Source organism: Protopterus annectens, chromosome 13.part0 (assembly GCF_019279795.1).
Source record: "Protopterus annectens isolate FY-2018-M chromosome 13.part0, PAN1.0, whole genome shotgun sequence".
Lineage (NCBI taxonomy): Eukaryota > Metazoa > Chordata > Ceratodontiformes > Protopteridae > Protopterus > Protopterus annectens.
In genome coordinates, this window is record NC_056747.1 from 799,930,207 (window position 1) to 799,942,610 (window position 12,404).

The following is a 12,404-nucleotide window of genomic DNA, read 5'->3' on the forward strand; positions in this document are numbered from 1 at the left end:
ATCCAGTTGATCCTGGTTACTAGGTGTTTTCCTTTTTACATTAGCCAGGAATCTCAAATCTAACTCGCAGACATTCTCAAAAGTTTGTATAACAGGGTGAAGTGGTGGATTGAATGTACTAGGTATACTGTACTCGCCTATGGAACCTACATTGTTAGTGTTACCCAATAAATGTTGGAAATTCAGTTTTCTAGTATATTTTTTGAGGTCCACAATCACAGAAGTAACGTTAAGTTTAGTATAAGGAACAGAAGTGGTCCCCTTAGATAATAGATCTACAAGATCGTTAGACAATGGAAATGAGGAAAAATTATAAACTTTGAAGTCCTTATTACCATTAAACATTATGATAGGTTTTAATTGCTCGCCCAGAACCTCAAAGTCGTCCATCAAAACTTCGGGTTCATCAACAGATGTTTGCTTATCTAGTTTAAATCCAGATTCTCTGCCTCCTGCTCCAGCCAAACCAGACAGATATTATAGAGTGCCTGACTCCCACAAATTCCTTAATAAAAGCCCTGTTGCTGACCCAGAGACCATCTCCCAGGGTCCAAAAGGGGCTAAGGCTTCTATGGCGAAAAATCCTGTACCCTCTGAAAGGGACTCCAGAGCACTAGACAGGTGGGGGAAAAAGGTTTACACCTCAGCCACTCTAGCTATGAGAGCACTAAATTGTCAATTTCACATGCTAAAATACCAGCAATTTCTAATGTCTTAAGACAAAAAATGAGCACTCTCCCTCAACAATCTGAATTGAAAGAAATGCAGGATCTGTTGCATGCAGCTGAACAGGTGGGCAAACATACTTTACAATGTGGATTTGATTCTGTGGAGGCTTCCTGTAGAGCAGTGGTTACTGGGTCTGTTATACGTAGGCATGCTTGGTTAAAGGAACAAACTCTCCCTGATCATTTTAAAGCAAAGCTTCTAGATGCCCCCTTACAGCAGGATGTCCTATTTGGAGTTAAAGCAGAAGAAGTCTTAAAGAAAATGGAGGATAAGGCAAAATCTATGCAGACGGTCAAAGATTTTCTACAGGTTCATCCCCCTCGCTTCAGCAGAAATTGGCCAACAAAAAATTGGTCCTTTCCAGCTACTGACAGACCACAGAGGGGTAAATACAGATGCCCAAGAGGCAGAGGACAACCACAAATCCACTACAAACCTCGACAATGGTTCACTGCAACACAGAAGGGAGGAGAAGACTGGCCCCAAACTACTAGAAGGCAAACTCAATGACTTAAACCTCATATGGCCAAGCAAGACTCTCTTGGCAGCTCCCTTGGGAGGAAAATTAGCACTTTTTTCAGACAACTGGCACATCGTCACAAAGGACAAATGGGTCCTAGACATAATTTCACAAGGATACATATTCCATTTCCACACCTTGCCAATGAAAAGAGGAATGCCAAACCTGCCACAAAATCAATGGGCAGAGGCACAAAAACAAATTACAGCTCTCATGGACATGAGAGCCATTCAACTGGTACCTACACGGGAGCAAGGCCAAGGATTTTACTCAAGACTCTTTCTAGTCCCCAGAAAGGACAATGCCTGGAGACCAATTCTGGACCTTTCAATTCTAACACCTTCTTGCAAGTACCCAAATTCAAGATGCTAACACTACAGCAGCTTCTTCCCATGTTGGGCAAGAAAGTATGGCTAGTAACGTTGGACCTCAAGGAGGCATATCTGTATGTCCCTATCAGACAAAATTGCAGAAGATACCTCCGTTTCATTGCAGGTTCAACCCATTACCAATTCCCTGCACTGCCCTTTGGCTTATCCACTGCGCCCAGGGTTTTCACAAAATGCCTGGCACCAGTAATTGCATACTGCAGACAGAGGAATTCAAATTTACCCATACCTGGATGACTGCCTCATCCAAGCAGGAAGCAAGGACATCCTCTTACAACATCTGGCTTTTGTAAAACATCTTCTAAGCTGCCTAGGGTACACAGTAAACGAAAAGAAATCAAAACTAGTACCCTCACAAAATGACATTCTTGGGTGCCAGCTTGAATACAACGGCCCAGAAGGCTTATCTGACGCCAGACAAACTACAACTGACTCAATATTTCAAAACAATGGCAACAAAGACCCAACTCCCTGCAAGAAAAATTCTGCAGGCCTTGGGCTTCATGGCATCTTGCATACTACTAATACCATTTGCAAAGCTGCATATGAGGAAATTACAGTGGTACCTAAAAAGCGTATGGTCTCAACACAGCCACAGCTTGGACACAATGATATCTCTCATTCCCTGCCTTCAACAAGAGTTTCTATGGTGGTCACAGGCATGTCACCTCAACAAGGGTCAGCCTTTCACCTTGCCCCCAGCCAGGCAAACTATGACAACAGATGCATCGGACTATGCCTGGGGGCACACATGGCAGGACAGTGCATTCAAGGCATATGGACTGCAGATCAAAGGAATCTGCACATCAATCAAAAAGAGATGCTAGCTGTACAGAATGCTCTGACAGCCTTCAAGAACCTCTTACATCCAGGACAGCTTACAATAAGGATGGGCAACACCACAGTAATGTGGTACATAAACAAACAAGGGGCTACACATTCCTACCCTATGCAGGCAAGCAATGACCTTGTGGAACACAGCACTGGCTTACCAAGTTCAGCTACAATCTCAATTCCTGCCAGGAAAAAAGAACACATTGGCAGACTATCTCAGCAGAAACATCATGGATCCCCACGAGTGGAAACTGGATCCACAAGTATTTGCAATGATAACTCAAAAATGGGGCCACCCAGACATAGACCTGTTTGCCAGCCCCCAAAACTATCAGCTAACAAAATTTTGTACAAGGACACTTCACCATTAAGCTTGGAAAGTGGACGCACTCTCAATCAGTTGGAAAAACCTGACAGTATATGCCTTCCCTCCATTGCCCCTTCTCTCAAAGATGCTTCTGAAAGTCAGAAAGGAGAGACCACGAATGATACTCATAGCCCCAGACTGGCCACGCCAGCACTGGTACCCACTATTAAGAAATATGGCCCAGGGCCCACCTTGGATTTTACCACAAATTGCCCATTTGCTCATACAGCAAGACAATCAGATTCTACACAGCCAGCTCAAAATCTTAAATTTGGCTGCATGGCAAATCACCTAAGCATCCAGCCAGCTCCTCTTCCTCAAGCAGTTATGGATGTTATTCTGGAAACTAGGAGGCCCAGCACCAGGAAGGCTTACTCGGACAAATGGAAAAGGTTTTGCGCCTGGAACCAAGCTAAAGGCCAAAATACCATTCTGCCTTACATGTCTCAGATGCTACAGTATTTAACTGAGATGTTGCACAAAGGACTTTCTTTTTCATCCATTAAAATCCACGCCTCAGCTATTTCAGCCCACTACAACACGGATACACCCTTATTTTCACATCCACTTCTAAGGCAGTTCCTCAGAGGGGCAAAAAACATTAGGTCCCCCAGGAGAGCACCTACACCAACCTGGGACCTCAACTTTGTTCTGGAAAAACTTGCACTACCTCCCTTTGAACCAGCTTTCTCTGCTGATCTAAAGTTTATATCATGGAAGACTGCCCTGCTGCTAGCAATAACTTCAGCCAGAAGAGTCTCAGAGCTTCAGGCACTAATGGCAGTGGAACCTTTCCTCATTTTCCATCAAGACAAGAGTTTCGCTACGAAATAATCCTTCCTTCATGCCTAAGGTGGTACCCAGTGTGGCTTTAAATCAAACCATTCACTTACTCACCTTCTTTCCAAATCCACAGAACAAAGGAGAAAAGACTCCTACATTTCTTGGACATTCACAGGCAACTTCATTACTACTTGGATGAAACTAAGGTTTTCAGAAAGTCTGACCAGCTCTTTGTATCCTATGCTGCAGCTTCACAAGGGAAGGCTATATCAAAACAGACCATTTTCAAATGGATAGGACATTGCATTAGTTTTTGCTATATCCATCATGGAAAACCTGTTCCTGCTACCATAAGGCCCCAGTCTACCAGGGCAGCAGCTACATCTACAGCTTTCTCAGGGGGGTGCCAACCAAGGATATTTTGGAAGCTGCAACTTGGAGTTCGGTACATACCTTTACCAAACACTACCATTTACCACTTTACTCTAAGACTAGAGCTGGCTTCGCCACTGCAGTTCTGCAGGGACTCCTAGCCTCCTCTAACCCTCTTTGACTCCTCCTCCCATCCTTAGCTTTGGGATTCTACCCAAGTGTGATGACTGCAGCAGGGTAACACGATGAACATAGCAGAGTTTTGTACCTACCATAAATGTAGATGTTCGAGTGTACACCCTGCTGCAGTCCAGGTTACCCTCCCTCCATCCCCTCTGACTAAATCTTTACAATACCTTTCTGATATATTTCCTTATAGCTGGAGGGATGTTGTGTTTGTGCTAAATTTATTAGATTGGTACTAATTACTGACCACCTTTTTGGGGGCACCTGACATCTGGGGCAAGAAAAATTGAAGAAAATGGCGTTGGATGCATCATATATACTCCTGGTGCACTGACGTCAGGGAAGAAGCGACAGCAACTGAAGCTGGACCAAGACTTTGGAGTTCAGGCCGACTGCGGGGACCGCCTGACGACAGGATAACCCGAGTGTGATGACTGCAGCTGGGTGTACACTCTAACATCTACATTTATGGTAGGTACAAAACTGTACTTTTCTAAGGTTACTTTGGCAAAATGACTTAAAGATTGTATCACATTTGTCTGCTAATGAAATGGAATTGCCTTTCACACCCAGTAAAAGCCCATTCAATTAGTGCGGTGGCAGCTTCTGCAGTTTTTCATGCCAGCTTGTTTAGGTGATATTTGTACAGCAGCCACTTGGTCTTCTCATACTTTTATCACTCATTACAAATTGGATCAAGTCTCTAGGGGACTAGCTTTATTTGGTTTGATGGTGCTTAAGAGTATTCTTCCATGAGATGTCCCAAGATTCGGGTAACTAGGGACTCTGTTCCACTGTCAAGGATTATGTGAAGATTGACAACATCAGATAAAGAAGTTATGTCTTACTATAATGTTCCATTTGTGTTGTCTGTCTTCACTAATCCTTGACATTTCCCTCCTCATTCCCCCAGCCTACAACTCTTAATCGATCGAATTTTTCCAGAACTGGCTTCATGTTAGGGACACATGTCTGATCTCTTATTATTACTTGCTAACTTTCTGCCACTGTTTTGGGCAAACTTGATCTGAGGTAATTTTGAGAGGGGCGTTATGGGTAAAGCCTAGCTCGAGTGTTTGGAAGGCGCGAGCTGATATAAACAGCTGAGTCTGTTCCGAGGCGCGGAGCCGAGGCCCACAGTCAAAGATTATTGAAGATCGACAGTACAGATGAAACTTTATGGTAAGATATAACTTCTTTTTACTTTGCTGTTATAAAATCAGTTATGCTCATTACTTATAATGACTATCAGCTTTATAGCACATGCGTTGATTTATTTTTAATGCTGTCAGGGCTGAGCCTGAAAATTATCATTTAAGATCTGTGATCCATTCTGTTTAGAATATTAGAGTCTGGGACTAGTATGTAGCTCAGCTGCTGATCCTGTTTGTGCATTTTTTTCAGGCAGTGTAGACTGAGGATTATCTGCATGAGCTGAATGCTGAAGTCTTCTACCTTTCAGACTTTGCCAAATTTAGGGTTCTTTTTTGTTACTGCTGGCCTTTTACTCCGGTATCCACTCACTGCAGTAGGACTGTCCAGGGCACCTGGCAACCCCACGAGTACCACTTGCACATAAACGTCTTGGAGATGAGGGCAGTGCTTTTAGCGTTGCAAGCTCTTCAGAACTCTCTACCCACTGGGACCATTGCAATTCAGACAGACAGTATGTCTCTAGTGTGGTACATAAAAAAGCAGGGCGGAACCAAGTCATATCCATTATGTCGAGAAGCACTCAGACTATGGCAGTGGGCGATCTCCTCTCAACGGTTTCTGACTGCAAAGCACATCCCTGGGAAGTCCAACGTCATAGCGGACAGGCTAAACAGAGCTATTCTCATGCCTCATGAGTGGTCCCTCGACCGGACAGTAGCGGACAGAATCTTCCGCAAATGGGGTCAGCCTTGCTGCGACCTTTTCTAAACTCCTCTCAATAGCAAGTGCGACAGTTTCTTCACTCTGTTACCTCTTCCCGGACATTCCCCCAGAGACGCTCTAGTTCACGATTGACCCCAGAGACTACTGTATGCATTCCCACCCTTTCCACTAATTCCCAAACTAATTCAGAAAGCTACCGTGCTGGGTTGCAGGATGATCCTCATTGCCCCCTACTGGCCTCGACAAATCTGGTTCCCATTCCTGCATCGTCACCTTCTCGAGCAGCCTTGGAATCTGGACCCATTTCCAGACCTCCTGATCCATCAGTCGGGCAGGCTGCATCAGTCTCTTCAGTCTCTCAACCTCACTGCTTGGCTGCTCCACTTCTAACCTTAGTCAGGCTTCCCAGGATTTCCAATTCAGTGCGTGAGATTATCCTTTCCTCGCACAAACCTACTACCAGGAAGACTTGTGCTAGTAAGTGGAAACGTTTCTCGTTCTGGGCAGAGGCTAGAAGTATAGATCCCTTCACGGCCCCTGTCCATAACGTTCTGGACTTCTTAGTAGAACTTTTTCAAGTGGGCTCCTCGTCGGCCACCATTAGAGTTGAATTAGCGGCAATCTGTAATTTCCATACGGGCCTGTCAGAAGCCAGCATCATGTCCCATAAGCTTTGCAAAGCCTTTCTGAAAGGAACAATCTTGCTCAGGCCTCCAGTGAGAGATCCCCTGCCTCCGTGTGACTTAAATTTGATCCTAGCTTCCTTGATGCGTCCTCCCTTTGAACCGGCAGCTTCCTGTTCCTTGAAATCACTTACTTGGAAACCCTCTTTTTTTGGCCATTACTTCAGCGAGGAGAGTTTCTGAACTTAATGCCCTTTGTGTTCGTCCTCCTTATCTAGTTTTCCATAAGGATAGAGTTTCACTCAGGACTAATCCTTCGTTCCTTCCTAAGGTCCCCTCCGAGAACAATTTGAATCAATCCATCGATCTGCCAGTCTTTTTTCCAAATTCCAACAAAGCTGAACACAAATTACACCAGTTTGGACGTTCATAGGCAATTATGTTTCTATTTGCATAGGACTGAGCAAATAAGGAAATCAGACCAACTCTTCCTGTCCTATGCGGAGGGTAAGCAGGGTCGACCAGTGTCTAAAGTAACCTTATCTAGGTGGTTGTCCTCTATTATTACCCTTATTTATCAGTTGAGGCATAAAGAACTCCCTGCTAAACCTAAAAGCCACTCTACTAGGGCTTTAGCTACGTCGATAGCCTTTCAAGCAAGACTACCAATGGAAGCCATTTGTGCGGCGGCTACATGGGCCACCCCTCATAACTTCATTTCACATTATAAATTGGATGTGGCCTCTAGGAGTAGAGTTGATTTTGGTTCCACTGTGCTCAAGAGTCTGTTCCGATGAGCCACCCAGGACTAAGCTGCTAGGGACGCTGTCCCAACCAGCAAGAATGAAGGCGAGAGAGACAACTTAACATTAAGAAGTTATGTACCTACCATAACGTTCCATGTTAGTTGTCTTCTTCTCGCCTTCTTTCTTGCATCCCACCCTCCATCCCCCTAGCCTAGATGGACCGAGAAGAGTCTTCCTACGAGTCTTGTCACTGGCTGAGTCTTTACCGTTTTATGTCCTCTACCCTTTTCTTCAGCCCTCTAGCTGAAGTCTTGCTTTTGGGACAGTTGTCCTCTTGTATTATTTTGGTGTTAGGTCTTCCAAATGAGATCTGGGGGTCTGGCCACCAGGCATTGTGGGATATAGGGAGGCCTCAAGCCTGTAAGTAGCTATTGAGCTTTAGAAAATGGCCGAGTCGGAGCCAAGGGTCGGCTCCAAACCCAACCAGCAAGAAAGAAGGCGAGAAGAAGACAACTAACATGGAATGTTATGGTAGGTACATAACTTCTTATTTTTTAATCTCCAGTGGTTTGTGTTGCTTTTCTAGACCAAATATATAAATATATAACTTTCAATTTCAAGTTGCATGCAGAAGCAAGGTTAGTTTGTGGAGAGCCTGAGTATGTCTACCATATGGGATAATGTACATCTGTGCAAGTAGAGTGCACAAGCTAAGTTTTGACTTATGTTAGGTTGGCTGTATAAATTGTGTTAAAAAAACATATGCTGCTCTGGGAGTGGGGAAAAGCTTGAAATATTTTCACAGCATGAGGATCAGAACTGTTACCTGTGTGATTCATTTACATCCATCCAAATTACCCCCCCCCCCCAAAAAAAAAAAAAAAAAAACTTCAGTGATTGTTAACAGTTTTTGTTTCCGTGTTTTTTCAGTTGGAATGTTCAGAAGAACTTGGTGATTTAGTGAAGTCTGTAGACCCAACATTAGCACTAAGTGTTTATTTGCGAGCTAATGTTCCAAACAAAGTCATCCAGTGTTTTGCAGAGACTGGACAAGTTCAGAAGATTGTGCTTTATGCCAAAAAGGTAAGCTCCATTATGAATAATTTGTAGCTACTTTTATGATTTCTGGATTTATTCTTGGCATAGAAAATTAACACCTGTTTTACTTGCTTATTTTGATTTTGCAATTTTGGCTTCTCAGCTGTATTCGGGTGGGGGGGACTGGAGGTGATATTTGAACTAACAAGGGGAAATTTGGCTAGGAGTGGTTATAAAACTCTGCTGGTAACCTGTTTAATTCTTTTGGATTTAAGCATAAAAATCCTTGTTGGTCAATCTCAAATGAGGGCACAACATTCAAAGAGAGCAATATCCCCTTCATACTGCTTAGGAGTAGGCGTGTCAAACTGGAGCATAAATCTAGACAATTGGTGCAGAATTTGATCCCACACTGCCTTTTGATCTTCCCAGAATTGAAGGTCAAGTGTACTTCCTAATGAACCTCCGATTTCATTATCCAAATACAGAAGGTCTTGGAGTATTTAACAGTTTTCTACAGCTGTAAAAGTAAATTTCAAACATTCTTTTTTGTACGAGTACTGCATCTTAGTGAGAAAAATCTAGGTAGATTACACTGAAGAAACATTCCTTTTTTTAATTAAAAAATCCAATGTTATGACTTTGAGTGTGTAATGAGAGTCCTTTTCTGTGCCTCATGGCCAGTGGGGATTAAATTGTAATTTTTCCACAGTGCTTCCCTTTCAAGCTGTCTGAAGCTCTCTTGGGTAGGAGTCTATCAGCATGGCACATTTTTTCCTAGCTATATTTGTCCACTCTTCCGTGCAAAAGCGCTCCAAATCTGTCGGATTGCGAGGGCATCTCTTGTGCACAGCCCTCTTCAGGTCACTCCACACCACACATTTTCTATTGGATTTAGGTATGGGCTCTGGCTGGACCATTCGAAAACTTCAATTTTCGTCTGGTGAAGCCATTCTTTTGTTGATTTGGATGTATGCTTGAGATCATTGTGTCGAAAGGTGAAATTCCTCTTCATCTTCAGCTTTCTAGCAGACTCCTAAAGGTTTTGAGCCAAAAGTGACTGGTATTTCGAACTGTTCATAATTCCCACCACCGTCACTAAAGCTCCAGTTCCAGCTGAAGAAAAGCAACCCCAAAGAATGATACTGCCACCACCATGCTTCACCGTGGGGATGGTGTTTTTTTAGTGATGCGAAGTGTTGCTTTTGCGCCAAACGTACCTTTTGAAATTGTGGCCAGAAAGTTCAACTTTGGTCTCATCAGACCACAACACATTTTCCCACTTGCTTTTGGGAGACTTCATGTATTGTTTTGCAAATTTTAGCCAGGCCTCCTTGTTTTTCTCTGTAAGAAAAGGCTTCCGTCTTGCAACCCTACCCCATAGTCCAGACATATGGAGAATACGGGAGATTGTCACATGTAGTACACAACCAGTACTTGCCAGAAATTCCTGCAGCTCCTTCAGTGTAGCTGTAGGTCTCTTGGCAGCCTCCCTGATCAGTTTTTGTCTTGTCTTTTCATCAATTTTGGAGGGATGTCCAGATGTTCTTCGTGTTTCACTGTTGCAGTCATCGCATTTGGGTTATCCCTGCTGGGGTAGCCCTCGGCCAGCCTGAATACCAGAGACTTTGTATTTCTGCATCAGTTGCTGTCGCTTAAAGACTGCCGTCAGGTCATCACTGGTATAAAGAAAGGCAGCTGACGCCATTAACACCAGTCTTTCTTGCCGTGGAGCCAGAAGCAGTTTGCACAAGTGCCGGTCGGCTCTGTATTGACGTTGAAGTTTTCAAAAACTATGTACCCCGTTGGTGATCCTTTTTTTCTTGCACTAACCAATGTCAGAAAAAGTTAATTGTCTCGCCTGTGGAAAGCAAATACCACACTGGGACTTCCACTGCTACCGCGTCACTTGTCTAGACGCTGACCACAATGCCCCTCATTATCTGTTCTGTGATTTGTTTAACACCAGAACTATTCGTCGTCGGGCCCTTCTTGTAGCCAGATATTTCCGTTTACAGTCCTGTAATTCCAATATGGCTTCCGTAAGCCATCCGACAGCAGATCTTCCGGAAAAACTTAGACAGAGACAGCACAGGACTAAACCTTCTGACGATGCTACTGCCAAGCTGGTAGTCAGTCCTCCGGAATTCAGTGAGGAGCTTTCGCAGCCCCTGATGCCCGCTTCACTTAATTTGAAGGCCTCTACTGAGACCCTTTCTGAGTCTGGTATGCTGCAGAATTCTTCATCTTAGGATCCTGCGGTAGTCTCTACCTTGGATGGGTCCGGAGCCGCTGTGCAGGCACCGGCTTCCGAGGAAGTCCTTCGCAGTACCGAATCCAGACTTAAACCATCACCTTCTTTCATGACTACTGTTCTTTCTAAAACTACAGAGTTTCTTAAGCCCAAGGGTCGAACCACCCCCAAGAAACTGGCTTCCAGCCATTCTTTGGCACCTGCTCCCTTGCCTCAGTCACAAATGCTTAGAATGGCAGAGGACCTTGTGCTGATTAGATGAAGCTAAGCCACTTCCTCAAAAAAAAAAAAAGATCTGTCTCCAGTAATTTTGTCTGAACAAGAGTCTGATGAATCTGATGCATCTGACTATGAAGACATGCAGTCCCTCTGTACATATGAGGATTCTGATGCAGATGAATCTATTCCTTCAGCCTCTCCCCCAGAGGATTTTTTCCTTTGGAGAAACCCTGCATACTTTAAGGAAGCATTTCAGATAGAGTCAAGACTACCCACAGTCTAAAAAGAGACTCAGAGAGTTCCTGGACCTTCCACAGCACAGGCCTTTAGCCATCCCCCCCAGTCCTAGATGTGGTGGATGATGATTTCCTTGAATCCAGCTTGACTCCAGACGCCCTCCTGCTCCCAGAAAGCCAGACAGGTACTAGAGTCCCTGACTCTCACAAATATCTCTTTAAAAACCCAATAGGCGGACCCTGAGGTTATTACTCAAGGCTCAAAAGGGGTTAAAGCTACTTCAGCTAAGAATCCCACCCCCTCAAACAGGGATTCCAGAGCACTGGACATATGGCGTAAAAAAGTATACACTTCCGCTGCTCTTGCTATCAGGGCACTAAATTTTCAGTTCCACATGCTTAAGTATCAGCAACATACCTTGGAATTCCTTAAACAAAAAATGTCCTTTCCTGCATGGGCAGAATCTAAAGAGTATAGGAATTAATGCACTCTGCTCGTCAAGTAACTAAACGCACTGCAGTTTTGACACCCTTAGAAGCTTCTTGCAGGGCAGCAGTCACTGGATCTGTCATTAGAAGACATGCATGGCTTAAGGAACAACCCCTGCCAGACCATGTCAAATCAAAATTGTTGGATCCACCCTTGCACAAAGATAACTTATTTGGTACTAAAGCAGAATAGGTGTTAAATAAGATGAAAGAAAAAGCAAAATCTATGCAAACTGTTAAAGATTTCATACAGGTTCAGCTCCCTAGGTTCAGCAGGAATTTTCTTTCCAAACACTGGTCCTTTCCTGCACCTAGTAAACAGGGCCAGCCTAGGTCCCGCGGAAACAGACCTCCTAGACAGCAGTCCCATGGATTGCAGAGATCTAAGCAGTGGACTGCCTCCATTTTAAATCCAGGAAGTTCTGAGCCACTCGCTTATGGTAAAAGCTCACAATGACTTACCTGCTCCCTTCCTCGCCTCTGCCCGCCATCACATGCCCCTAGGAGGAAAACTCTCTCCTTTCACTCAAGCACCTGGGCCAAAATTACCAAGGACCAATGGGTTCTGAACATTGTGTCTCAGGGGTACAGATTCTCCTTCCAACCCAAAAAGGTTCCCAAATCTTCCACCCAATCAGTGGGCAGAGGTTGAAAAGCAAATCCATACCCTGCTCTCCACTGGAGCAGTAGAACACATTCCTGCAGAGCAGATAGGCCATGGCTTTTACTCCAGACTGTTTC

The 12,404-nt window shown here is 44.2% G+C and overlaps 1 protein-coding gene across 1 annotated transcript in view; it reads left to right on the top strand.

Moving 5' to 3' along the window:
* CLTC (clathrin heavy chain) overlaps positions 1-12,404 on the top strand; it is a 2,794,584-nt gene that overhangs the window by 782,915 nt on the left and 1,999,265 nt on the right. Inside the window, exon 10 of the mRNA XM_044054892.1 lies at positions 8,358-8,510. Coding sequence (XP_043910827.1) covers positions 8,358-8,510 — 153 coding nt within the window. The remainder of the gene's footprint in view (positions 1-8,357; positions 8,511-12,404) is intronic.